Source organism: Pithys albifrons, chromosome 20 (genome assembly GCF_047495875.1).
Source record: "Pithys albifrons albifrons isolate INPA30051 chromosome 20, PitAlb_v1, whole genome shotgun sequence".
Lineage (NCBI taxonomy): Eukaryota > Metazoa > Chordata > Aves > Passeriformes > Thamnophilidae > Pithys > Pithys albifrons.
The window spans coordinates 1,675,086-1,702,806 of record NC_092477.1 but is presented as its reverse complement, the minus strand read 5'-3'; the positions used below and the strand labels follow the sequence as shown (position 1 = coordinate 1,702,806).

The window sequence follows — 27,721 nt, the reverse complement described above, 5'->3', positions numbered from 1 at the left end:
TCCACCTGGGACAGTGAGAAGGAACCCTTTTTATCTTCTTTGATTATACTACCAAGCCATGAAATTATATCACACACTTTAATAAACTTTTCTATCACACACTTTAATAAACTTGTAATTTATTTTAAAAAGCTCTGAAGATGTCTCAGTGGAAGTGTGCTTTACTGGTCATCAATACGTAGCTCTTGAGGGACAGCATTGCACACCAGGATTACTTTGTGTAAATGTTCATCTCAGCAACTGGAATTTCTTCGGAAAGTTAAAAACAAAACCACAAACCCCTAGTCCTGGCTGAGGCTGACAGTCTGTTATAGATAACTGGTCACCAGTGGAGTCCCCTGTGTAAGTTGTGACCATATATTCTGCTTTCCCACTTGCTTCCTAATACTTTTTCTCTATAAATAATTTAACTTCAACCTCAAGGTGCCTCATGCAACCATCCTGTTCAGGACTGGGATGGTTCTTGGGTCTTCCAGGCAAACTTTTCTTATTCCTATCCTTTGTAACAGCTCATTCCAAGCAGGCAAGCATGGAGCTCAGATAATGTGGTTTTGGCTTTGGTCAGCGATTTGGCCTTTTGCTTTTATGCTAAGTAAGGTGCAGGTGGGATGCTTTGGAAAGGTACTTTCCACCATCATGGCAGAAGAGAGAACAGTGACACATCCAGCCTTTACCCAGCTCAGCAGGCTGCTGTGTCCTGGGGCAGCTGCACCACCCAGGGGACTGTGGGGATGGAGGAGCTCAGAGCTTGCGTTGCCCGGGGACTGTGGGGACTGAGGGGCTCACAGCCGTCTGTCCGCTGCAGTTCCCACATGCTGCTGCTGGGCCCACTTCATGCCTGCAGATTTCACCCAGCCGTCAATGATCTTGGCTTCCAGCCTGCGCACTTCCGTGACAGACGGGGGATCAGCTGGGTTGCGTCCCCTGTGGAAAGCAGAGCAGCATCAGGCACTGGGCTGTGGTTCTTTGCCTCCTGCACAGAGCCTGGAAACTGAAGGACAGCTATTGACTGGTTTGTGCTTCACATTTATGTCCTGGAAAATAAATTGCAGTGTCAGGCCCCCAAAGTAGTTGGGCAGCAGCCCTGAGCTCACCCTTTGCTTGCATCACTGGCTGATTCCCTCTCTGCTCCGGGCCCAAAGGCTGATGGCTAATGCCAGGAGGCACTGGACTACTTCATGTGACTGATGACTGCAGGTTGCCACACACTTGTGCTTGTACCAATCTCTGTGCAAGAACCTGATCTAGTGACAGTAGGTGAGCTGAGTTCTGAGTTCTGCACAGACCAGCATCCCTGGAGGGGGAAGAGCCCTGTGCTCAGGAAGACTGTTCTTTCATTTTGGGCTGCCAACAGCTTGGTATCCAGTCCTCTGTAAATACTTCCCCTGTGCTGAGCACTGGTGAAGCCACACTTTGAATTCTGAGGTAAGTTTTGGGCCCTGCATAACAAGAAAGACTGAGGAGCTGGAGCACTTCCAGAGAAGGCCAACAAAGCTGAGGAAGAGTCTGGAGCACAAGATGGGGAGCAGCTGAGGAAGCTGTGGGGGCTCAGCGTGGAGAAAAGGAGGCTCAGGAGGGACCTTCTCACTCTCTCCAACCTCATGACAGGAGGGTGGAGCCAGGTGGGGGCTGGGCCCTTCTCCAGCAAACAAGTTGACAGGGCAAGAGAAAACAGCCTCAAGTAGAAACAGGAAATCTTTAGACTGGATATTAGGGAATTTTTTTCATGGAAAGAGTTTTAAGGCATTGGGACAGGCTGCCCAGGGAAGTGTTGAAGTCACCATTCCTGGAAGTGTTCAAAAAACCTTGGATGTGGGACTTAAGGACATGGTTTAGTAGCGAACGTGGTGATGGTGCTGGGTTGAGGATTGGACTCGATGATCTTAGAGGTCTTTCTTCAACCTCAACAACTATGATTCTCTGGTTCCAAAGTATTTCCTGGTTCTTTGGGCTGTGGCTTGCTGAGATCAAACACCCTGGGGTGTCAGGATTCTGTCAGTCAAAGAAGAATTCAGTACTTACCGGAGATCAAGGTGATGGGCACCTCCTTTAACAGTCAGTGCAATCAGTGAGGGGCTGAGGCTACCGTTTATCTGGAAGAAGAAGGAGCAGAGGCCAGCTTTCACCAAGTGACTGGGCAGAACTGGACATCAGTTCTGAAAACTGAAATATGATCTGGGCAAGACTGAGTTCTGAAGTTTTGTTGACTCAAAGCCAAAACATGCCCTGGTTAGAGTCACTGCTCACAGCGCCTGGCTTGGTCTCACCAAGTGTGCTGGGACTGGAGAGAGCCAGGAGCACTGGCACCACTGGCTGGCAGCACTGACACCACGTGTGGACGCACAAACACACTGGGTTGTGGTTCAGACCCTGGGCGTGGGGCAAAAAAACATCCTGCTGTGTCTGCACTACTGAAGCCACATTTGTTCCATCGGTGTTCCTGGCAGATGGACACTACTCTGTGTCCATCATTAGTGTCCTGAGGCTTCTGAGTGGCTCAGCATAAAACAGCTGCTCACAGAAACTCAAATGGCCTAAAACTGAATCACCAGCATTGCTCTGAAATGGAGCGGGGTGTGTTACCTGCAAAGGCTGCTCTGTGTTCAGGGTGCAGGAGTGCACATGCTTACCCCACCTCCAGCCCATGGGTCCAAGTCTCCATTTGAAAAAATGATGTTGCTTGCACTTTTCAGGTCTGAAATTGAGACATAATTGAGAGGTCTCCTTCCTGTGCAGTTACCCAAATGTGTTTGGCTACTGCAGGAAACATGGCCAAGAACAGAAAACACTGGAGAACAGAACAAATTCTTGGTAGTTTTTAGGTTTTCTACTTCTGTCCCAAGGAGGTACAGAAAGCTTTGTTTAGATCAAGTCAGCACAAGGCTGTGACTTTCTGCCAGGAGTCATTAGTGCACTGTGCCTGTGTCCTCATGGGGCTCCTCTGGGCAGAGGGGGACAGGCAGACAGCCACAGGGAAACACAAAGAAACAAGCAGTCAGCGCAATTCACCTGCTCCCCAAAAGTTTGTCAGCAGCCAGTGTGCTCGAGGCCTCACATGCCACTTTTTCCAGCAGTACTGCTCCCGCATGGCCTCTGTGAAGGGCATCTCGGGGAACATGTCTGTCACATTGTTGCTGTTGAAAGTTAAGTTGATCTCAGTGCAAACCTAAAAGAAGCACAAGAGCTATCACGGGCGGGAAAAAACCAGGACAACAGCTGAAAGCTGTTGGTGTCTCCAAGCCCTTACCTGGTAGTCCCAAGCCTCTGCATCCAAGCCGATGCCACAGCCCGTGGGGTCAGCACAGGACCGGTACAGCTGGTATATATCATAACATGGTGCCAAGCCAGAGGAGTTGTAGAACACCCCTGCCAGGTGGGAACATAGCACAAAGCCAGTCAGTCACTGCTGTCTCACCCACTACCTCTCACACAAACCTCATGGCCAAGACCAAGCCAAGGCCTGGCTGCAGGATATGCATTTTTCTGCTGTACTCACAGAGAGGAAGGGACTCTGTGCCAAAAGCCAGTGAGTGGCTCACTGGTGCTTGGAAGAGTCCACGCCCCCAGAAACAGGCTGTGCACAGGATGCTGGTTGAATAATTCAAAGTTAACAGGACACAACTGCTGAGACCTTCCCAACCTCAATCTGAAAGGAGCTGTGTCCAGCTTGATAAAATTTAGTCAGAGGGCCAAGGGTGGCACATCACAGAGGGGATTTTTTTTTGACTGTTGTTTAAAAAGGGAAGGATGGCACATGCAGGCATGCCCAGGTGAAAGAATAGCTGAGCAGGTTTCCAGGGAAGCATGGCCAGGAGCTGCCCTGCCTGCTGTGTGAATGAACAGTTATGAGGAGGACGAATACAGCTAAGCTGGCGGCTGTCCCCTGCTGCCAGTGTAACAGCAAACTGCACAAACATTGTGGATTTGTGCGCTAACCAGCACCACCAGCTCTACTTGCAAACAGCCCCATGGTATCCAGTGCTTTGTGCTGCAAAGCCCCAGGCAGGGGCTGCTGAGGAGGGAACTGCTACAGCTGCTGCCTTTTGGGTGGCTCTGCAGGGCAGGCAGCACAGCCTCAGCTCCCCCACAGCATGGAACCACTGGCTCAGCTGCAGAAGACCATCTAGGAGATGCACTATGGGGCTGCTCCAGGGCTGCATGCCACCCAGAGTGATACTGCTTGGCTCGCAGGCTTATGTCTGACACCTGCCTGCCAAAACTCCTGGAAGGGCTCAGCAGCCTTGGCTCACAGAGCGTGCTGTGTGACATGACTCTGGAGGCAGAAGCAGTTTGCTTTCCAGCAATTACTTGCAAGATGATGTTTGTTGGAAAGCTGATGGGAGTGGGGAGCTCAGATGGTAAAATCCTGCTGAAAGCCATCAGTGCTGCTGGGCTGAGGAATGTTCTCAGCTTCATCTACTCCAACAAGCTCAACCTTCCACTATAGAATATTGAGGAGACCTACAAAGCTGCAGCAACTCTCCTGGTGTGGGAGGTGATTAAGCTGTGCTTTCGCTTTCTGGAGGGGTGCTTGAACTGCAAGAACTGACTGGATGTTCTAAACATCACTAAGAAACTTGGCCCAGATGAACTGAGACAGAAAGCCATGTGCTCCATGGGGCAGCATTACAAACAGATCCTGGCTGATCCTCAGTGTTGGAAAGACCTTGACCAAGGAACCCTTTGTGAAATTTTGGACAGGATCAACAGTGAGGGATGCACCGAGCTGGAACTGTCCAGAGCTGCTGTGAGCTGGATGCAGCACAACCATGCACAGCTGAAAGATGCAGCAGAGATGCATGATTCCCTCTCGTTCCTTTATAGGATCTGCAGAGATATGTCCAGGGAATGCCTCTTATGAGGCTGGACTTAGGCTGTCACAGGTACCTGCAAGAGGCTCTGGATCACCACTCACCTATATGTTCAGCCCATCCTGCAGCCAGAGTATAAGCCTCTGGTCCAGTTCCACTGCACTGCTGGTCACTGGTGGCAGAACTGCCAACAACTGTGTGTGCAGGGAGATGTGGGCTGCTCACCTGAGCTGCAGAACCTGGTGCCAGGTCGGGAACCTCTGTGTGCCAGTATACAACCACTGTGTTGCTATCATCAACAACTTCCTCTTTGTCATCAGGGGACAGTGCAGATTTGATCCCACAGGAAAGCCCCCATCAAATGAGGTTAGACACAAGAAACCTTCGGCCCTTTGGAAAAATGGCTGGGTGAGGAGGGTAGGAGAGTCATTCCTCTCGCCTGCCACAGATGTACCTCTACATATTTCCTAGAGCTCTGTGCAATACTGAATGCCCTTAGGAATACACATTCCAAACTGTCTGGGAAGAAGTCAGGTCTTGCCCTGGTCTCCCCTTGCTCCTGCTGTAAATTGTCATCCTAATCTGTACACAACTTCACAGTGCAGGTGTGGCCAGGTCCACATCAGTCAGTGAAGCAGCCCCACAAATGCTGTCCTTGGCCCCACTGGTGTTGCTGTGGGATTTGTGCTGGGCAGGCACAGCTACAGCCTCCCACTTCTCTGGAGGAACTCCTCCCTTGGTTTTGCCCTTGAAAGGTAAATTTGTTTTAGATCCCCTTTTGCCTGGAGGAAAGTCAAAAGACTTGTGCAGGATTTTATGTTTTCCTAGATGGCTTCAGGAAGCTTGCTAGAAAAACTAGCACGTTTTTCTTCCTCATGCTCCTGGAGGCTTATTTCAGCATTGTACTGAGTTCAAGAGTTCCACTGCCACAGCAGCTCCTTTCCAAGGCCCCGAGGCAGCTCAGCAGCAGTGGAACGAAGGATGCTGGAGCCGACGGGCTGCGACACCAACTGCCAGGTACAGCCCAGGCCAGCACTCACTATGGCTCTGCAGATACTGCCCTGGCTCAGCAACCTGGGCTTCCTGACCAGAACAAGCTTGGGGAGGTATTTACTGCTGAACAAGGTGTGAGTGCAAGCTCAGCCTTAGCAGAGGTGCTGTGCCCCTGTGGTAATGACAACAGGAATGAAGGGAGAGGAAGCCACTTTTGCCTTCTCCTGGGTGAGAGCAGCAGGCAAAGCTCAGCTGCTTTTTTCTCATACAGCAACAGTGATGCAAAATGTACTTGTTGAAATCTCACTAAAACAGTTCCCAGCTGTCACATGCCAGCTGCAGTTTCAATCAAAGATATTTCATTAAACCTGTGTGTTTCACCTCCTGCTTACTGTAAGCTGAGAGCACAACCTGTTCCCAGACCTCCCCCCAGCCTGCAGAAAGGCCATAACTGAGTCTTCAGCTACACTGAGAAGGAGCTGCTCCATCAGCTGTCTGGCACTGGATGTGGCTGGAACCTGTCCAGGTCTGAATACAAAACCCTCCTCAGTCCAGAAAAAATATTTAGCAGTTCTTGAAGCTGCAAAAGACATGAGCCAGCTACCTGCCTTCTGCTAACCATCACCTCTGCTGTGATCCAATGTTTTCCGATTTGATCCCTGCAACATGTCCTGGCTCCAAGTTGCCAGCATGCTGGAGCGATGGACATGCTTCCATGTGGACATGCTGTCTGACCACGTCTTCGCTGTGGGTGGGGTGACACTGCTGGGGACCCTCTCCCATACTGTGGAATTGTACCAGCCTGCTGACAACGTGAGAGCTCAGAGCTCCTCTCCTGTGCTGATCACGCTGGCACAACTCACAAGGGAATCCTCTATATTGCAGGTGATAGAGCCAGTAGATAGCATATTTTCATACAGTTGCATTGCTTTTTGCTACCATTTTAATATCACAGTCTAAGCCTGCACCCATATCAGTAACACTCACAGCTCCAGTGTTCCTTTCCTGCTGTGTCAGCACAGCCTCACTGCCCTCCTGCTGCAGGAATTCTTTTCTTTCCAGGACATTAAAAGTGACCCCATCTGCGTTGCAACCCTGAATCCCAGAGCTTTGCTGTCTGAGAAGGTAAACCAGAACAGACTGACATGGAGGTGGGTTGCTGCAGCACATGCAGAAAAAGGAGTGTTTTCCTGCATGACACAGAGGGGGAGGTATGCGAAAAAGCCAGTCCCCTGCCCAAAGCTCTGGTGGATCATGCTTCTTGCATGATTAAACTGCCCTGAGTGAACGAAGCTGGGCAGATGGGGAGAGGTATAAAGTGCTCCCCCGCAGCCAAGAGGAAAAAATCCACCCCCATCTTGTTTATTTCAAAGAAATAAGAGTCGCACTCTGCCTCACAGGGGAATAGGATGTGAGTAAGTCCAGTAGATCTGACAGTCTTTGCCAAGACATTAGTATTCTAACAACTCCTCTAGCTACCAGCCAAACATCTTTAGCAGTGATTTGGAATTGGTACATTTAGCTTCCAATCATACTAAAGTACATTAAACCTGTAAGAATTGCTTAAATAAATTTTTTGTTGTTGTTCAGAAGCTGGTTTTTTGAATAGTGACCAAGGTAGAACTCATTTTTAACTACCAACTTGAGGGATTTTATGAGGAAGTCTTAAAAAGTTCTTTAAATTCTATCTCTATTAATAATTTTCTTACAAACACTGCTGGCTGACAAAATAAGTACTCATGGAGAAAAATATACATATTATTTTCTTGCCAATGGATTAAGACCACAGGACACTGTGATGACAATCTTGTCCTCAACATGCTGACCTCAGAATGTGCACTGAGCTCATAACTACTGGAGCCAGAGTATGGGTAAACTTTTAGGAAAGAAACAAGTATCTCAGAAGTCCACATCTCATGCACAGGCTATGGGTCTGCAATGCCTGAAAATCTGACAAGGGTAAGTCTGGAAAGGTGAGAGACTGAACCTATGGGCCACCATGAGACATCCCAGTGGACAAAATCATCATGGGGCAAAATGTCACAGTGGGAGATCAGTCATAGCAGCTTCTCTGACACAGAGCAACTCAACAGCTCTACTAACAAGTGCTTCTGAAAAACTGTGTTGTTAAAAGATCAAAATGAAAATATTAACTCACCAACAAGAGCAGCCAAGCCTTGAATTGGGTCTTTGTGGGCAAGAATTTGTTCACAGCCGACCTGGGTGAGACACATTACAGGCAAATGACAGATAAAACAGTTACCAGTCTCTGCTCTGAGGGAGGGCTAAGCTGGAAGATTCATTAAAATTATCATTTACATATTTTATGGTTCAGCAGCCTTCCAAGGGCCTAATGCAACAGGTTTTGAGGGATTTATCCTCCTCCTCTTTAGCAAGAAAATGCATAGAAACAAGGAGATGGAGCAAGGGCAAACAGTTCCTTTACCAAGTTAAGCAGCCAGTTCCTTCTACAATGAGAATATTTCAATGCCCTTTTCAGGGCGTGAAAGGAACGTGTAGAATATTTTTTTCCATTTGAGAGGTCATTAAACAGACTGTAGAAGGGAACTGGAGCCAGAGGCAGCATCTCCTGAGTCCCACTGCAGCAGAGCCTGTGTGATCTCTTGCACAGCATGCATGTTGCTCCAGGTAGGACTAGAACCCTAAAGGCCACAAAGCCAGATGCAAATGAAGTCCCATGGGCATGATATGCTGGAGGGCAACAGGGAACAGCAGGCTGTCAACACACTGGAAGACATCAAGTTGCAACATCAACTCGTTATCTAGGATCAAAGCTTGGACCTTTCAAAAGCAGCTAGTGTCTGAGAGGTTTTGGTAACCCCCTGAGAACCTGGCCCTTTCCCCATGCTTTGACATCTCTGATTCTCTTGAAAGTTCACGGATTTTGCAGTCCCCAGAGCAGCAGATTGTTCTCTGCAGAATACCTGAGGTATGTCACCTTCCTAGGTGATACTTAAAAAGGAGCCTGATTTTTAGATCTCCATCCCTGCCCACCAAGAAAAATACATCTATGAAAGCATGTTGAGATGGGCTACAAAAAAACTACTTTTTTTTTCCTAAGCTACAAGTTTTTACTGTTTAAAAGATGAAGTTAACAAGCTTACACAGGCTTTCATGTCTAAGGTAAAGGCAGAGCAGGGGACGAGTGACTTCAGCAAACCTGCCCTCAGGAACATCACAGCAGTGCATTTCAAAGACAGTAGTCACTATCACAGAGAGGTTTAAAATATGTAGATTTACTTCTAGAGTGGAAGGGCTGCAACATCCACCACTATCTCCCCATTGCCATCACTGATGGTGTGTGCCTGACAGTGCCTTAAGCTCCAGTCACCCCCCTTGCACCAATGTCCTCACCTTCACTGGATTGGCAGGGAGGTGACCCATGAAGTCAGTTTTGTAAGGGTAGTCCATCATGGCCATCATGGTAAAGGCATTTCTAGCAAACTCAAACAGCTGGTAAACATCCCTCTTGTTAGAGATCTTATTGCATGTGGCCACTTTGCTGCTGATCTCATCATAGGCTGCAGAAGAAAGGAAAAGCAGACACAAACTTCAGCAGAGGGAAAACCATGCCAAGCTTCAGCATCTTATTTCACTCTGGAGCAAGGACATGCTGTAACATGCAAATGAGCTTTCTAGTGGAAAGCACATATTGCATCTAAATTTACAGAGGTAGATGTTTTAGGCACAGCCTTTGTGTGCAGTGTCACAACCCCATGTTGCCCATGGCCAGTGCTCTGCCCCTTGTACAGCCACTGACACCTCCCTAAGGAGCCTACAGGAATCGGCACCTGCTGAGACAGAAGTGGTCATGGCTGGCACAGTGGGCAGAAGAGCTTGGTACAGCCTATCCTTGCTCATGCCCTGATGTCTGCTCCTGCTTGCACCCACAGGCCCCTCTCCCTCAACAGGGCTGCTGTGTCCCACAGGGCAGGCTTGCCAGGCAAGCTCTCATGCAGGAGTGCAGGGCAGAGCATACACATCCCAGTGTGATTCAACAGCTGAAAAAACTTACAGGTGAAAAAAAAATCATTTTAAAAATAATTTTAAAAAAGTGCTCCTTGGGAGCAGGGTGCATTCTGCAGTAAGAACAGTCCTCACAGAGGTCTCCTGGGACATGCCCTCAAACCTCAGCGGGCTTCACAGTTCAGCTGGAGTCAGAAAATTCATCTCTGGAGATGTTCTTTCAAGATGTACTCACTCATACACCTTTGCACTTCTGCTGGCGACAGCTGCTCCCTTCATTTTCATTTGCAGCCTCCACATTTTGGAGTCGCAGTTCCCGTCCCCATCTTGCACTGCAGCTGACCACCAGTGCCCAGAGGTCTTTGCTTGGAGACCCAAGATCTGGAACTTGCCTCTGTATAATCACTTGAAAGCCTAAGCCTTAAAATATGCCACATTATCCCCCTGCTGCAGGAAGCACAGCCCCAGGCAGACTTGGAAGAGCTTGGCTAGTTAATCATAACATGCTTACTGCTGTGATCCAAAACTAAAGGCTGTTTTGGACCCCAGGTTCCTCTGGCAGTTCCAGGAGCAGCAGCAGCAGCAGCAGCAGCAGCAGCAGCAGCAGCAGCAGCAGCAGCTAGGAGGCTCATGGCTCCTGACATGCAGCACCACAGACTAAGCCTTGAGACAGACCCAGAAGTCACCACAGCTATCCCAATACCGTGCAGGGCTCCCAGGAGATCCTGCATCAGCCCATGGCATCTGACCTAGCCTACTCAGGAGCCATTGCAGAGATTGTCATCGTTCTCTGCCATAACTGTCCAAGGCTGGAGATGGAAGGGACTTGGATGATTGTTTCAGGACCTAGACTGCCCTTCATATATTTCTCAGATCTATCCTGTGAGCTGAGCCCCAAAGATGTCATACCCACCTAAACAGCTCTTAAGAGTGTTGAGGACAAGCATCTGGTGAAACATGTGGCTTTACTAGTATAAAATATGGTGGGTTTTCATCTGCAAGTGTTTTTGCACTTTGGTGCAGAAAAGAGTTTCATTAACACTGTGCTAACCCCTACAGAACTGCTTATGTTTTGGTGCCAGTTGCTAATTTTAATGCTAAGTGAAACTGATAATTAATTTAAAAAAAAATTAGAAAGAGGCAGCCATGTGGGCATTTGCTTCCGTTTAGCTGAAGAAATTGAAGGGCTAATTGAGGTAAAGATGTATCAATGTTATTTCCCGGTGGCTGGGATTGCCTGGGACTGCTGCATGCACTGGGGGGGGTGTCTGCAGCTCTCTTCCCCTTACCTCCACTCAGGCACAGGTCCTTGATCTGCTGGAAGGCCTTGCGGACAGCTGTGACGCAGCCTGGGCTGGACTTCTGAAAATCCTGAAGGGACAGAAAAGACACAGGATGACAGTTTCACCAAGGAGATCCTTGTAGAGGCTGCAGTGTGAAGAGCTGCCAGAAGGACCAGGAGATAAGAGGGGTTATTGGTCCCCTGGTCAGCACTTCATCTGCATCTTCGGGAGCAGTGGCACCAGTGCCTTGTCCCCCAGATAGTCGGCACGTCCCAGCAGAAGCCAACACTCTGCACAGGTCAGGCCAAGCAGCAGCTGTGCCACCAGTTCTGGCTGGCTGAGCTGTCAGACAGAATATTCTGCACTTCATGGAGCATCAGACTGAACGTGAAGAGCAAGAGGAGACATCCCTTCCCCAGGACATCGGGAGAATGGGCCAGGCTGCAAAGCCTAGAAGGTTTTTCTTGTTTTTAAACACAAAACAGAGTCTTTCCAACTGCACTTTGTGTATGAGAAGGAACCAGTTGTGCATCACCAGAACCAAAACCTGCTTTTCTTCTTAAGCCTGCCAGTGACCTGCTTTCTTAAGGCAAGCAAATAACACTCCTGAAAAGAGATGCTACTTACCAGAGTGACATCTCTAAAGAACTGGGTGGAGTCTCCAAGCCCAGCCACAGACAGCAGAGGAGCACTGGCAGCTAATGCTCCGGCCACAATGTTTGGGTATTTCATCCTCAGGTAAGCACTCAGCATTCCTCCATAGCTGCCAAGAAGGGACAAGTTATTTCCTTTAACAGACAACTTACACTGTAGCAACTCAGAAGTTCAGGCCAGCATTCACAAGCACACCTAACCCAAGGTAACAAGCCCATGAGAATCTGTAGATGCCTCATGTGCTCATCCATGCTCATGATATGCATGATGCTCATGGATATCTGTGATTCCTCATCCTCGCGTGCAAAGATCCAGTCAGTTATGGTCAATGAGCAGCACAGTGTTTTCCTACTGGCCTTTCTCTAAAATGCTCACATCAGCTCTGGTGGGAATACAGCAGTTCAGATTGTTTCTGCAGACAAATGTAAATCCTGCCTCAGTATTTAACTCTAAGCATGTCCCGACACCTTCACAGCAGAGCCAAGTGTGGCTCAAGTGAAGCTGTCACTGTTCAACGGGGGAAGAAGACACACTGCACATTTTGCACACACAACAATAAGGACTATCCAGGCTCTTGGCGAAGGGTATCCCTGAACATGGCAGAATAGGCAGCCCTCTCATGTTCTGCAAAGTGGAAAGTATTCTCCCTGGGCACCCCAAATAACAGCTGTGTAGTCGATCAGACACAGGGAGGGGGAGACATGAACAACTGTCACAAGAAAACTCAAAGCCACCTTAGTAGCTTCAGTGCCAAGGCCACAATCTACACATGGATCAACGGCTGCTAGATAGGTCCAAGGTGACAGAAGTTACTCACTTGCTGATGGTTGTGGAATTACTCTGAGGTCACTCCTGGGAGTGGCAAATGACATTCCCAAAACCTAGGTTAAACCTGGTCTAACTCCAGGCTTAGAGGTACTCAGTCTCCTCCATCATCTCAAGTGGTTGCACTACACACCATTTCCACAGCATCAATATGTAAATCAATTTGCTGTACTTCTGCAAGCCTTTTGAAGGGAAGCATCCCTCTACTACAGGAGCGAGGATCCATCAAGAAACAAGGACATTGCATCCACCCAGTTGCAGCACCCTGGGGAAGGACTGCTGCAAGGAACCAAGGAGCAGCCGTGCAGCAGGCTGCAAAGCAGAATTATGAAGAGGCCTACAAGGAAAATGGCTGGAGGCTGTTAAAGAGGCTTTGTTTAATAAAAACCTGGATGGCCCCTCGGAAGACTATTTTATCAATTATTAGTTTCCTGTATGTCCAATGTAAAATGATCTGATCCTGCAGGAGGAATTTTTCATTTTTATCAAATCATAGAAGAATATGCTGAGTTGAAAGGGACCGGTCAGGATCATTGAGTACAACTTCTGGCCCTGCACAGGACACCCCAACAACCCCACCATGTGCTTGAGAGTGTTATCCAAATATGTCTTGAACTCAGACTTGGTACTGTGACCACTGCCCTGGGGAGTCTGCTCCAGTGCTCAACTACCCTTCGGGTGAAAAAGTTCTTCCATATATCCAACCTCAACTTCTGACTCAGCTGCAGTTGTCACTGGTGACAGGAGATTGGTACCTGCCCCTCCACTGCCCTCCACAAGGAAGCTGAAGACTACAGTGAGGGCTCCACTCAGTCTCCTCCAGGCTCAACAAACCAAGTGATCTCAGCCTTTCTCAATATGGCTTCTCCTCCAGTCCCTTCACCATCCTCCTGGCCCTCCTTTGGTCTCTCTCTAATAGCTTAATGCCTTTTTTATATTGTGGTGCCCAAAACCACACACAGGACTCAAGGTGAGACCACATCAGTGCAAAGTAGAGTGGGACAATAACTTCCTTTGACCACCAGATGATGCCTTTCCTGGTGGTCCCCAGGACACTGCTGGCCCTCCTGGCTGCCTAGGCATTGCTTGCTGATATCCAGCGTGCCGTCGACCAGGATACCCATGTCCCTTTCCACAGCTGCTCTCCAGCCTCTCATTCCCCAGTCCATACACACACTTAGGGTTGGCCTGTTGAGGAATATTTTAATAGCACAGGCCACAGGGTGCTATCAGAAGCCTGTATGCACAACCCAGCCTATGGAAAGGGAAACGGGGCCCTGCATCCTTAGGCCTGCTTCAAGAAGAGCAGTAAACAATACAGGTATGCAGCAGCTGCTGGAAAAAGCAGGCAGAAACAGTGGTACAGTGAGGCATAGTTTAGAGAGAAGTACCAATCAAGTTGTGTGGTAAAGAAAGCAAACCGTAGCCATTAACCAATAATACTCCTATACTATTCGTGGACTCAAGAAGTATGTGATAAGTGTGTGTATTTTGGTAAATAAAGTTTAGAGCATTGACGATACTTCAATGAAGGGGACGTCTTTGACTCTCGCGTCGTCCCCTTGGGAGTTCAAAAAGGGACATTTTTTACTTTAAGTGGTGGAGTTCGCGGGCAAAGAAGTGGCGATAAATTGTTCCCACAGGTCGATTGGAGACTGAACAAGGGAGCTGTGGTCAGTGTCTGCGAAGCTGCGCTGGTCGTGGAAGCTGAAGAGGCAGAGATAGGAGAGGCTACCAGCGGAGCGGAGTCAAAGTCCGTGGTAAGCAAAAGTGGGAGTCCCTCTTCCCCTCCTTGGCTTATTGAAACAATGGAGATGACTGCTGCAAAACGGCTTTTGCTGGGTGTACTAGCTAAGCGAAGTGACACAGTCAGCGAAAAACTCCTTGACAAGCTCGTTTTATGGGCTAGAGAACAGGGGTATTTCCAAAGCCCGCCCACGTTATTCATGTGGGAACAATGGAAGTCAGTTGGAGATTTGATGTGGGACTTGCATATACAAGGGAAGAATAAACAGGCGTTGGGGCTAGAAGGAACGTGGAAAATAGTGCTTACCGCGCTTAAAGAGATGAAAGCAGAAACAAAGATTGCTGCTGCGGCTGTAAAAATGCTCGCGCCAGAAAGGGAAAACCAAGCTGAGCCGTCATTGCCCCCGCTCCTGAGATCGGAGCGCGGGAAGAGCTGGAAAGCGCTGCTAGGAATAGAAGGGAATAGCTTTGCCGTGAAGGGTATGTCGGGGAAAATGCACCGGTCCGTGAGTGAATTCCTGTCTGATTGTGGTGCTGCAGCCCCTAGAGCAGAAGTGGATGCTATGCCGTCCCAGACCGAAATGCCAAACAATGCGGAAGCGTCCGCTGGCGCCACGGCGAAGAGGGGCGGTCCTTGTCGCAGTTCCGAGGCTACGCCTGCACCTACTTCGCCCTGGCAGGAGATCCCGAAGTCTCCCGGAGGGGGGTCAGATTGTGAGCGAGAGCGTACGCTATCACCCTTAGAAGAGCAAATGAAGGAGTTGTTAGAGCAAATGGCTGAAACAATAAGCAGATGATGAAAGCCCTTGAAAAGAAAGAGAGGGAGCCGCGCCCATTGTCTAAAACGCCGCCTTTTACTTTTAAAACATACCGAGCTCCCTCTCCAAGCTCGGAGGATGAGGAAATTAAAACAGACTGCCCATCCTCCCGCAAATCTAATGCACTAGAGCCATCTAGTGATGGAAAGCCCCATGTGGCTTGGTGGTCTGGCTTTATCAAAGATGCAATTTTAGACAGTGAATGGTCAGCTGTCGACACAGTTGTCTGTCCTGTCGTAGTCAGAAACAATGGTCCAAGGTATGACCACTATGATTGGAAAGTGGTGCAGCAAGCAAAAAAAGCTCTAAAAGAAGGAGGAATAAAAACAGAGACTGGATGCTCAGTTTTAGATTGGGTTTTCATGGCTGATACAAACAGTCTTCATGATTGCAGGAACATAGCATGCTTTTTTCTAACACCCTCTCAGCAACTAAATTTGGTATAAAGAGTGGAAGTGGCTTGTCCAGCTTGAGGCTGCTCTCCCCCACGCAGCTGGTGATCCTTTAGCAGCAGGGGTTACCTCAGACATGTTAACTGGTGATGGACAAAATGAAAATGGGCAGGTACAGCTGCAGTTTCCTGCGATCCTACATCATACCGCAGCAAGACTGGCCTGTCAAGCCTTCTATGCAGTCCCAGAGTCGACTCCACTTCCTCCATTCACATCAGTCAAGCAAGGAGTTACAGAACCTTACCCACACTTTGCAGACCGTCTTTCACAGTCAGTCATGGCACAATCCGACTTAGATGCGGAGGGGAAAGGTACTGTGCTTAATCTGTTAGCTTTTGAAAATGCCAACCCAAGAACCAAGTCCCTGCTTGCAACGCTTCCCAAAGACCTAGAGGTCCCTGAAATGCTTGAAATGGCCTCATGCGCAGATCAGCAACAGCAAAGCCAAGCCATGGCAGGTGCCTTTTCAGCTGCAATGGAACCAACTTCTCGCCGCTGTGGCCCAAAAAGTAGCTGGCAAACAGAAAGGAAAGACAGCAAAGCCTACATCTGTGTGCTTCCGATGTGGAGGTAAAGGCCATTTCCGTAAAGACTGTTCTGCCACAGTGTGGTGTGACCACTGCCAGAAAGATAATCATAACAGCAGCATCTGGAAGTTTGCAAAAAACGGGAGGCCCAGCACGAAGGGCCCCTGCACCAAGACACAAGTGGCCGGCCCAATGCTGTCGGACAACTACCACCCCCCGCAACAAGGGGAAGCCTGGGGCTCGATCTGGCAGCAGCAGTAGATGTGACTCTCACATCTACACAAGTCCAAAAAATAACCAACTGGAATTACAGGATCCATCTATCATGAAAAGAGCATGATGGGTGCCTTGCTGATAGAAAGATCATCAGCTGGAACTGCTGGATTAATTGTTTTGCCAGGAGTTATTGATGCAGACTACACTGGAGAAATTTTAATTGCTTGTTACATAGTGACATCACCTCTCTTGATTCAAAAAGGAACTCGCATCGCCCAGCTAGTTCTTTTGCCTAAAAGCGAAGTAGGGAGCCAGAAAACATCGCTCCTTCCCAGACGAGATAACGGATTTGGGTCCTCTGGTGACATAGTAGTATCTCTCGTGCAAAAAATGAAAGCCCAGCCCATGATCACTGTGCAACTAACGTGCAATGAGAAAAGTGTTGCCATATCAGTGATGATGGACACAGGGGCAGATGTCACCATTGTCAGCCAGCAACTGTGGCCTCGAAGCTGGAAGTTGCTACCTGCTGTAGATGCCGTGCAAGGCTTTGGAAGTGGCTCCAACCCACTCACCCCGTGCTGCTGTCCAGCTACAGTTTCCAGAAGGGCAAACAGTGTCTGTGCATCTGTAGCGGGTAAACAAGTCAAAAATATGTTTCTCCATTGTTTTCTGCCTCTCAATACATTCTGCTAACATTGCCATGTCAGCTTTAGTGGAAAAGCTTTCTCAAGGAAATACTTCCTGCCAGAAAATCCTGCTTTTGTGATCAGTTTCCCACATCTGGACCTGACTACGTGCCAAAAAACATGTGTAGAGATTAAGAAAGCATTATAAAAACCTGAAGATGAATTCAGAAGTTGGAGGAACAAGAGACAAGGAGAAACTAGGAAGCCTCGCCTAGTCTTCTTCGGATCTCTCCTCTCAGCTCGTCTTACCTTTCTTCCAACACCACCAGCTGTCATCTGCCTCGAAGGAGAGACTGCTTGTCAGCCTGGAGAGAGGGCATCGGCCTAAGAGCGAGACTGCCTGGCAGCTTGAATAGTCTGTGACTGTCTGTGGAGGTATATCCTTTCTCTGAATTTTTCTCTTACAGGCTAAAATAAAGCACCCTCTTTTGCAGCTACTCCAGAAGCCAGCCGGTCCTGCAGTTTTGCATATCAAAGACTCACAATCCTCTTGCAGCCAAGAGATAACATCGTGGCAGAAACAGAGAGAACATCTGCATCTCCCCCCCTTCCTCTCAGTTACATCGATGAGGCACTCAAGTAGTTTTTCATGGTGGTATCTTTTCTCTGCTTCTATAAATAATCTTAAGCATTTTTCCTAACTTTTCTTATTTTTCCTCTTTTCCTTTCGCATCTCTCTCGCAATCAGTTAATAAAAATCAGTTTTTAGTATTTACAGATAACTTGAGTTTTAATTTTGCTCAAGAGAATGATTCGAACTTGTAGTTCAATCTGCATTAAAAATTAAGCAGATCTGAACGTCACAGCGTCCCTGTATCATGGAACTCCAGGCCAGCTAGGTGGTTTTGTTGGAAGAGATGTGTTGAGCCAGCTAGGAGCAACCCTTTCCATCCCTGAGCCTGAAAAACATTTTTAGGCACGGTCACTGCTGAAAAGCCGCCAGCCCTCCGTCTTTGTTAGAAATCAGACAAATGTATCTGGGTAGAGCAGTGGCCATTGTCCAAGGAGCGGCTAGACATTGCCAGTCAGCTTCTAAAAGAGCAACTAGATGCAGGACCCATTCAGCCATCAGTCAGTCCCTGGAACACCCCCATTTTTGTAATTCCCATAAAATCAGGGAAGTGGCGCTTGCTGCATGACTTGCGGAAGGTGAATGACCAAATGTGGCCAATGGGGGCTGGGCAACCAGGCATACCATTGCCAACAATGTTGCCTGAAGACTGGCATGTATTGGTAATTGACTTAAAGGACTGTTTCTTCACCATCCCTCTTTGTCCAGAGGACACGGTCCGGTTTGCATTTACAGTACCAAATGAAAAACTCACCTACAATGCGTCAGCTTTATGTTGCCTGGGCACTTCAACTGCTGCGGAAAAAGATGCCGTCTACTCTCATCTACCACTTCATGGATGACATTCTCCTGTGCCAACAAGATCCATTTGATAATGGCATCTGTGATACCATAGCAGCCTCGTTGAAGCGCAAAGGCCTAATTGTAGCCCAAGAAAAAGTGCAACAAGTAGCTCCTTGGAATTATCTGGGATGGCAAGTGACGCATGCTGCCATTAGACCGCAAAAGTTTTCACTTATCCCTTCAGTGAAAACACTGCACGATGTCCAGAAATTAGCTGGTGAGCTTCAATGGGTCAGAACTGTAGTTGGCCTCACCAATCCAGATATCCACCCGTTCTTGTCGCTCTTGCATGGAACACAGCCCAATGCAGCAGTTGAATGGACCCAAGAACAGACTGAAGCCCTGAATCGTGTTGCTGCTAAGCTCTCCTGTGCTACGGCAGATCAGCGGTACGCTGAACATCCCTTGGGTATATGGATCTGCAATCATCCACAATTCCCGTTTGCACTCTTAATGCAAGACCTTGTTTGGCAAAAAGAAAAGGGGGAAAAGTTACCCGACGAAAGGCTGACCCCAGCGACTCCAGGTGCCAAATGAGATGCACAGGTAAAGGGCTCAAGTACAGCAATCCTTGAATGGCTGTTTCCACCATATGCCATGCCAAAGGGTATCTGGCAACGCACAGAAGTTGTATTGCACCTGATCCACAAAGGCCGCCAACGTTGTAAAGAAGTTGATGGAAAAGAGCCAGAGTGGATCAGCGTCCCCATCAAAGCTGCTGATTTTGACTGGCTGCTGCAGAATTCCGCTCTGCTACAACTTGCCATCGTAGGGTACTCTGGCAGTCTCTGCCATGGGGGGCCCAGTGACAAGCATCTGCAGGCAATATCCCAGCATTGCTGGGTTGAGAGACCCATGGTTTCGAGTTGGCCAGTTGATGGGAGAACTGCCTTCACTGATGCAGAAAGAAAATCTCGCACTGTTGTTTGCGTTTGGAAAGAAAATGGACAGTGGCATCGTCAACTAATCCCGGGGAAGAAAGAAGACAGCCTACAAACACTAGAACTAGCAGCTATCGCCTGGGCACTAATGCAATGGAAAGCAGAATCCCTGAATGTGGAGTCAGACTCGCAGTATGCAGTGGGAGTTGCAAATTGCATAGAAGATGCCCTAATCAAACCAGTGAAGAATCAGAGACTGTTAAGAGTTGTTTTTACTCTTGCAGTGCACACTGAAGCTGAGATCCCATCCATGCTGTATACTGCATATACAGAGTCATCACACCTCTTTGGGTCTTGGGGAAGGCAATGCAAAGGCAGACTCTCTTGTTAGCTTAGGGATGCAACGGCCAGCCAATGCCTTTAGTATGGCACAAGATAGTCATTCAATGTTTCATCAAAGTGCTAGGGCCTTAAAACATCAATTTAAGATTTTGTGGGAGGATGCTAAAGGTATAGTGAGGGCATGCCCCCAATGTAGTCAGTTTGGACCCACTCTAGGCATGGGAGTGAATCCCCGAGGCCTGCAAGCAGGAGAATTATGGCAAATGGATGTTACTCATGTGCTCAAATTTGGGCGGCTTAAGTATGTCCATGTGTCCATAGACACCTATTCTGGTTTAGTTTGGGCAACACCTCAGGCTGGGGAAAAGAGCATACATGTAAATCAGGCACCTGACGAATTGCTTTGCTATCATGGGTGTGCCGCAAACCATAAAGACAGATAATGCCCCTGCTTATGTAGGAGAGCGGGTTCAGAGATTCCTTACTACATGGGGTGTTGAGCATATAACTGGCATTCCCCACCTTTCAACAGGCCAAGCAATAGTGGAGCGTGCCAACAGAACCCTTAAAATGTACTTGCAGAAGCGGAAAGAGTCAGAGGTCACTGATCCCCAAATTCGTCTGTGTAAAGTGCTGTTCACTCTAAATTATCTAAGCCTAAGTAGAAATTCAGAGCAGGCCCCAGTGCAGTTAGATTATAGTTCTCGACGGATATCTCTCATGCAGGAGGTTCAAGTAACAAGTACAAGGACCCCAAGACAGGTCAGTGGGTGGGTCCTAAGCCTCTATTGTTCACTGAACAAGGTTATAGTTGTGTTTCCACAGGTTCCGAACCCATGTGGGTGCCCTGCAGATGGACTCGAGCTGCTCTAGCTGGTCCAGCTGCCCCCTCTTCGGATGAGCCTGCTTACACACCAAGCGACAACAAAGAAAACAGCAGCTAGACGTGGCCAAACCCATGGTTCTACTAAGCCTCTCCAGCCGGAATCCTCATGCTGTGACTTTAAAGATCCTTGGTCATAGGGGACCAGGTGGAGTGTGAGAATTCAGCACCCATTAACAATTGCTACCCAGGATAGCCTCTGTGAAAAGTATTATGGGAATAGCCTGTCTAAACTCTATAGTGCAACCACAACTCCTTATAATATCCTAGTTAGAATAGTTAAAGCGAGCTTGTTTTCGACGCAATGGGCAAACGAATTCTCAGTTGTTTCTATTGCATATATTTGCTGTGTGTTTTAGTTAGTCCCGGTACAGCCACAATCCTTCACAAAATAGAGCCTAATAACAACATTTGGGTTACTATTGCTAAGGAGACTGGAGAAGATTCCTTTTGTCTTTCTATGGCCACACCCAGAGACCCGTTTAGGACCCGCCTGATAGGAGTCCCAACATTTGCCACTAAATGGTTTAAGGGATATGTAAAGAATGAAACATTGTGCACAATGAGTGATGCCACAGCCAAGGCCACCAAACCAGTATCTGCATATAATTACAATGCCTGGTGGCAAGGTGCGTTAATTATGTCATTAAATAGAGCCATAGTGGAACCCCAAGAGTTAGACCTTATGGCATCAGCACCCCCAAGTTTTGGAGCTGTGCTGTTCAAGGGAAACAAAAAAATTGCTGCCCTATTAAAATCCAGTAAAGTTCGGTTGTCAGCCGTACAGACAGTATCACCAAGGTCTTCTGTCTATAGAGAGGTTCAGAAAAACAGCTACTGTCCTCCAAAATGTCTGTACTCTGACGTTTGGGGAAACAACACTATGGGTCTAGCCTTGCCAGAAGGTCTGTTTTTAATTTGTGGAGATAGAGCATGGCCTGGTATCCCCAGTAATCCAGTTGGAGGCCCTTGCTATCTTGGTAAACTTACTCTGTTCAAGCCTACCATAGCTCAAATGCTGAACAACACCTTATGGAATCGCACCAAAGCATTGCGTAGTAAACGATCAGTATACCAACCAGGGCCAAGCTGTGATAGCAGGGTAACCTTTTGGAGCACTCCCGTCAATATCATCACATCGATATCTGGAATAGGCACTGCAAAATCTTTATGGGTAATTCAACAGTTAGCCTGCTGGACTGGGAAAGAACTAAACATAACATCCAAAGTCCTTTCAGAATTGACCACAGATGTAGATGGCGTCAGGCATGCAGTCCTGCAAAATAGGGTGGCCATAGACTTCCTGCTGTTAGCTCAAGGACCTGGATGTAAAGACTTTGAAGGAATGTGTCGCATGAATCTATCTGATCATTCCCAATCTATACATAAAAGCCTTGAGCAATTGCAGGAAGGTTTCAAACAACTGACAGTTTCAACTTCTCCTTTCAGTGATTGGCTGAAATTGTTGGGCATTACTGGGTGGTTACAAGATTTACTTAAGCAGGGTGTTGTGTGTTTAGCTGCTATTTTAATCTGCTTGCTTGTGCTTAGCTGTGCCTTAGGTTGTATGAAACGGCTAATGGTAAAGTCAGGCCTGGGCTGTGCAAAAAGAAAAAAGGGGATTTGTTGAGGAATATTTTAATAGCACAGGCCACAGTGTGCTATCAGAAGCCTGTATGCACAACCCAGCCTATGGAAAGGGAAATGGGGCCCTGCATCCTTAGGCCTGCTTCAAGAAGAGCAGTAAACAATACAGGTATGCAGCAGCTGCTGGAAAAAGCAGGCAGAAACAGTGATACAGTGAGGCATAGTTTAGAGAGAAGTACCAATCAAGTTGTGTGGTAAAGAAAGCAAACCGTAGCCATTAACCAATAATATTCCTGTACTATTTGTGGACTCAAGAAGTATGTGATAAGTGTGTGTATATTGGTAAATAAAGTTTAGAGTATTGACGATACTTCAATGAAGGGGACGTCTTTGACTCTCGCGTCGTCCCCTTGGGAGCTCAAAAAATTGACATTTTTTACTTTATTGGCCTGTCCCAGGTGCAGAATCTGGCACTTGCCCTTGTTAAAACTTCACAGATGGTCATTGCCCATCTCTCTGATTTGTTGAGGTCTCTCTGCAGGCCCACTCTGCCCTCAAGGGAGTCAAGAGCTCCTCCTAATTTAGTATCATCAGCAAACTTACTCAGTATCCCTTCCAGTCCTGCGTTCAAGTTGTTAATGAAGATGTGGAAGAGCACAAGGCTGAGAATGGAGTTCCATGGAACTCCACTAGTGACTGGACTCCAAACTGATATCACCCCAATCACTACAACTCTTTGTGCCAAACTGTGAGCCAGGTGCTCACCCATCACGCAGCACAGCTATCCAGCTGTGGGCTGGACATTTTGTCCAGAGGGATACTACGAGAGACATACCAAAAGCTTTGCAGCAGTCCAAAATAATTATATCTACTAGCTTCCCTTGATCGACTAGGTGGGCTACTCTGTTGTAGAAAGAAATCAGGTTCAACAAGCAAGACCTTCCGCCCCTGAAGCCGGACGGGCTGTGACCAATGACTGCGTTGTCCTCCAGGTGTTTTTCAGTGCCTCTCAGAACAATCTTTTTCATGCTTTTACTGGGCACTGAAGTGAGACTGACAGGCAGTCAGTTTCTGGGGTCTGCCTTCTTGCAAAGTGGGACAACATTTTGCCTGACTGGTGCATTGAAGCAGCTTAGAAACATCCAGTCAGGGGTGCTTCTCCAAAGCAACGGCAACTGTAGACTAATTCTTGATGGCAGAGCCGAGTGGGACCTGGTGATGAGCTCCTGGGAGCTGAGGCACAGAGACATCTGCTCTCTATCAGATAGATTAAAGCTCTGCCTTGGGAACTTCCTTGAGGACCAAAGAGATCTACAAGGACAGCATGACTGTGGCTGGGAAAGGATGCAGAGAAGAGTAGGAGCCCACATAACCCTTACCTGCCTCCAAAAGCGATGACAGGGCAGTCTGCAGCACCAAACTGCTGCTTAAGCTCAGTAATGAGCACTGCGTAGTCAGCAAGGGCTTGTTCCACAGTGAGTAGAGCAGTATTTTTCATCTGTGTTGACTCAAGGCCAAATGGAAGAGATTTCCCATAGTACCTCTGAAAGGAAAGAAATACACTGCAGGAATGCTGGTCTGAGTCTTCTGTGCTTTCACCATAGAGCTGAGGTGAGTGTGCACTAATAGGATGAGATAACAGAGCATGAAGCGTCCTCTAACTTGTCCATAACTGAGGAAGTACTTTGCCTCCTGCACCTGAAACACAGAGACCTTCAGGACAGATCCTGGAGAGGATGGACAGTATATCCTACTACTTCAGTGGGTGCCAAGTGGGCTTTCAGCACATGTAACTCTTTTAAAATCCCCAGACAGAAAAGGAAACAGGATAATCTCTTCATGCCTAAGCTGATAAATAGTGGATTTAATAGAGCAGTATGAGAAAGGTTGGCTTGGGACTTTGCAGGTTAGAGAGATTAAATATTATTCAACAAAAGTAACTCCATTCTAGCATGGAGTTCAAGGCCTGTAAAAACTGCTTACAAAAGCAAATACAGTGTGGCACAGGTCTTACTGAAATAGCAGTCTGTATCCTGGAGTGCTGGTAGGCATAGTAGAAAATCATTCAGAAACCATGATTAAGTAAAGAAGACCACGAGGAGAAAAGTTACAGCAGGCCTGACTCAGCTTCATTGCAAGAGATGTATTCTAGACCTGCATTCCAGACCTGCAGAAGGCTGAATTTGGTAACAGTGAACAGAACAAGACTCTACAGTACACATAATTATTAAAATACTCACATGCTCAGCAAAAATGACAAGTGCTTGCTGTTCCTCTGCTAATTCAAATATGAAATCAGAGTTCTGAGCAAAAGTCCAGATGTCACCTTCATTGCCAGTATAAAAAAAGATGGGTCCAAATCCTTTCTTCCAGAACTTTGCTGAGACAATTAACAAAAGCAAATTAAAAATACAATAAAAAAATAATAAAAAACCCAAACGAACAACCCCCCACCAAACAATACAAACCTCCCCCCCACCCCCCCCAGCAAAAAAACATGTGTATGAAGAAACTACATTTTTGGTGAGTTTAACAAGGAAGAACTCTGTGAACAGGCTGAGACCTGAGCTGGGATACAAAGGTGTTAGAAAGACCAGGCTCCAAAAATCTCTCATTTGGGTCAGGGTAAATAAGAGCTTCCACAAGATCAGCACATGGCCTGAAACTTCCATTTCTGTCTGAAAAAAACTAAAATTTCAAGTTCTGCAAGTCATTTGCAAAGAGTTGCCCCCCAAAAGAGCAATTTCCCTTTTCAGCCCAACTTATCCTAAAACACTTGCACTGATGGATTTTCCCACAAAATTGACATTAAGGAATTGCTTGTATCTTTCTCGTGCTCCTGCTGTGACACATAAAGCTGTAAATGACATATGGGTTAAGCTGGGAGGAAGACCCAACTTGAAGACCATCCAGTTCAAGCTGCCCTGCCATGGGCAAGGACACCTTCATCCAGACCAGGCTGCACCAATTCCTGTCCAACCTGACCTTGGACAATTCCAGGGATGGGGCAGACACAGCTTCTCTGGGCAACCTGTGCCAAGGCCTCCCCACACTCGTAGGGAAGGATTTCTTCCTTATGTCCAATCCAAATCCACCCTCTGTCAGCTTAAAACCATTGCCTCTTGTCCTATCACTACTGACCCTGGTAAAAAGTCACTCTGATGTCAATACTGGCTTATCAAAGAAAGAGTTGCTTAAATGCTTGCTGACTTTACAAACATTTGATTTTAGCTTAGTCATAAATTGCACAGGTATTAAGAGGGATAGTAAATATTTTTCTTCAATGACAGACCCCAGACTGTCAGTTAAGTGTTGATTTCAATACACCAATCATCCAAAGAGACCCTTTGCAACAGTTGTCCTAAAGATGTGGCTGCAGCATGTCACGTGAGGCGGTTTCCATTAACAGAGAGGCCTGAATTTAATTCTTGGCATTCTCAGCACAGACTTGCCAAAGGCAGATATGGCTTGGAATGGGATTTGAAACCTCTCATTAGTGAAACTGCTGCTTTTTGTTGACAAAGAGGCTGATTTGCTCTCTATGCTGCATTTGCTTTGGGGTTTGGGTCAATAATTGGCTTTTCTCCTGATATGCTTCACTGTTCCTGGAATAAACAACAATTCACAGGAACCAAAGCCAAATCAGACAGGCTCCTTAAAAAGGTATCTCTTTTTAGATTGATATTTTGAGGAACTGCCAGCTAAACTCAAGAGTATCAGATGCATGGCTGTGAAATAATAATCCTCTTCAACTTCTTGCTGATAACCTGAAAACTGTCACATTGCACAAAAAACAGTAGAGAGAATTTCAACTCCTCATAGGAATTTTGAGGAGAAACTCTTTGTAAACCAGCAGAATTGCAATATTAATGTTTTGCTACTCACAAGTATTATTCAGCTCTGCCTGGACACACAGGTAAAACACAACACTTTACAAAAGAAACAAGTAAAAGTTACACAATACTTTCAAGCAGGTGATCCCAACTTTCTATTCAAAAAGGGCCTCTTAACTAGTGAATTCTCAGCCCTGGTTGCATTTCTGCTGTGTCCATATCTTGAGGCTGAACTGATCCATGAATTCATGACTTGTGAAACATACATGACTGGGCACAGGTGATGAACAAGCTGCAGAGCAACAAGTGATGTGAAGGTCAGCTGTGGCATCTGAAGCCCCATGTGCAGCTGGGAGGCAGAAGTAGGAGAGCGTCAGGCTGGGCTCAGTGCTGCTGCTATTCCCAGCTCTGCTTTTGTTCTCTCCCTGAAAATTGCTCTCCAGATTCCTCTGAGTAGAGCACAGTTGAAAAATACATCATACTGGCTATGGAAATTGCTGCCTTTTTAGTCACATGCTGTTTAGAAAGGCTTTGTCTCTCACTATCTGTGGGACAGAAAAAACCTGATTTGGCCAGAAAGGTAGACACTGCTGGCTCCTTGCTAGCATCACTCATTGTTCAGCATGGATTAAGCTATTTCCAGTTGCAGAGATTTAAAAGACACAAACCACTGACCAAAGAGGAGTTATCTTCACTTGGAAGAAAAGGGGTACAGAGCGCTAGTTTCAGTCACTACTTGTTTTTCTTGCTGCATTCAGAGCACCAAGTTGCACTTGTAGGAGATGCTGTGGTCAGCTGAAGACACACCCCCCCCCCCCCCTCAAAGCCCCCCACAGCTCTGGTGCAACCCCAGCACAGCTGCTGCTTCTAGTCTGCTCTTGCTCCAGAGACACCAGTCCTCAAACCTGTCCCTGCACATCATGGCCAGAACAGCCAGAAGGCAAGAAGAGAATCCCAGTCTAGTTTGGCTTGGAAGGGACCTTAAAGGCCATCCAGTTCCACCCCTCTTCCCTGTGAATTGGGACACCTTCCACTAGATCAAGGCTGCTCCAGGCCCCGTCCAACTTGGCTTTGGACACTTCCAGGGATGGGGCAGCCACAGCTTCTCAGGGCCTCCCCACCCTCAGGGAAGGATTTCTTCCTAATATGCAATCTAAGCCTACTGTCTTTCAATGTAAAGCCAACTTGCCTTATCCTATCACTACATGTCTTTGTAAAAAGTGGATGATAAGGAAAAGGAGGGGAGAATACAGATGCTCTTGGATCACATTGACTCCTGGCTGCCCAGCGCTACTCTCTGGCTCCTGCTCTCCCTCGGGGTAGGGGTGGTTAAAGCTTAAGCAGAATAAAATCCAGCCCGGAGCCACAGCACCCCCAGCACCTACCCGACACCAGGTACCGCTGTGGAAAGGTCTCATTGCCTCGGGTCTCGAAGCTAAAGTGGTCTCGCACCTGAGGGAAGAGCCGCTCCTCCAGGTCGGGCCGCAGCAGCCGGGCAGCTGGAAGGGGTACGGTCAGCACAGGGAAAACCAATGACAGGTATCACCCAGTACGGCCCAGTCCGGGAACGGGGGCCCAGGAGAACTCGGGGCTCCAGGCTGGGGAAGCAGAGGGGCAGGCAGAACGGTCCAGCCCGGGGCACCTACCAGGAGCGGAGCCAGCGGGCGGCAGCGGCAGCAGGAGCAGCAGCGGGAGCAGCAGCGGCCACATCCCCGCGGCCCGGCCCGCGAGTGCTCCCGCGCGGGCACCGCTCACGTGAGCGGGGCTTTGGCGTCACGTG

The 27,721-nt window shown here is 47.7% G+C and overlaps 1 protein-coding gene and 1 pseudogene across 2 annotated transcripts; one reads left to right on the top strand and one right to left on the bottom strand.

Moving 5' to 3' along the window:
* Positions 1–77: 77 nt before the first annotated feature.
* Positions 78–27,721, bottom strand: DPP7 (dipeptidyl peptidase 7). 2 transcript variants are annotated; one of them, XM_071574609.1, is made up of 13 exons: positions 27,588–27,720; positions 27,327–27,440; positions 24,349–24,488; positions 23,488–23,651; positions 11,702–11,837; positions 11,081–11,162; positions 9,180–9,346; positions 7,963–8,023; positions 3,248–3,366; positions 3,010–3,166; positions 2,631–2,695; positions 2,023–2,093; positions 78–924 (listed from the first exon to the last, which is right to left on the bottom strand). In XM_071574609.1, the coding sequence occupies exons 1-13, from the start codon at positions 27,649–27,651 to the stop codon at positions 783–785; spliced, it is 1,482 nt and encodes a 493-aa protein (XP_071430710.1). In that variant the 5' UTR covers positions 27,652–27,720; the 3' UTR covers positions 78–782. The 2 variants fall into 2 exon arrangements, with proteins under 2 accessions (XP_071430710.1, XP_071430711.1); XM_071574610.1 differs by lacking the exon at positions 78–924 and adding an exon at positions 931–1,034 and having other exon boundaries at positions 27,588–27,721.
* Positions 4,196–6,709, top strand: LOC139681251 (kelch-like protein 13; annotated as a pseudogene).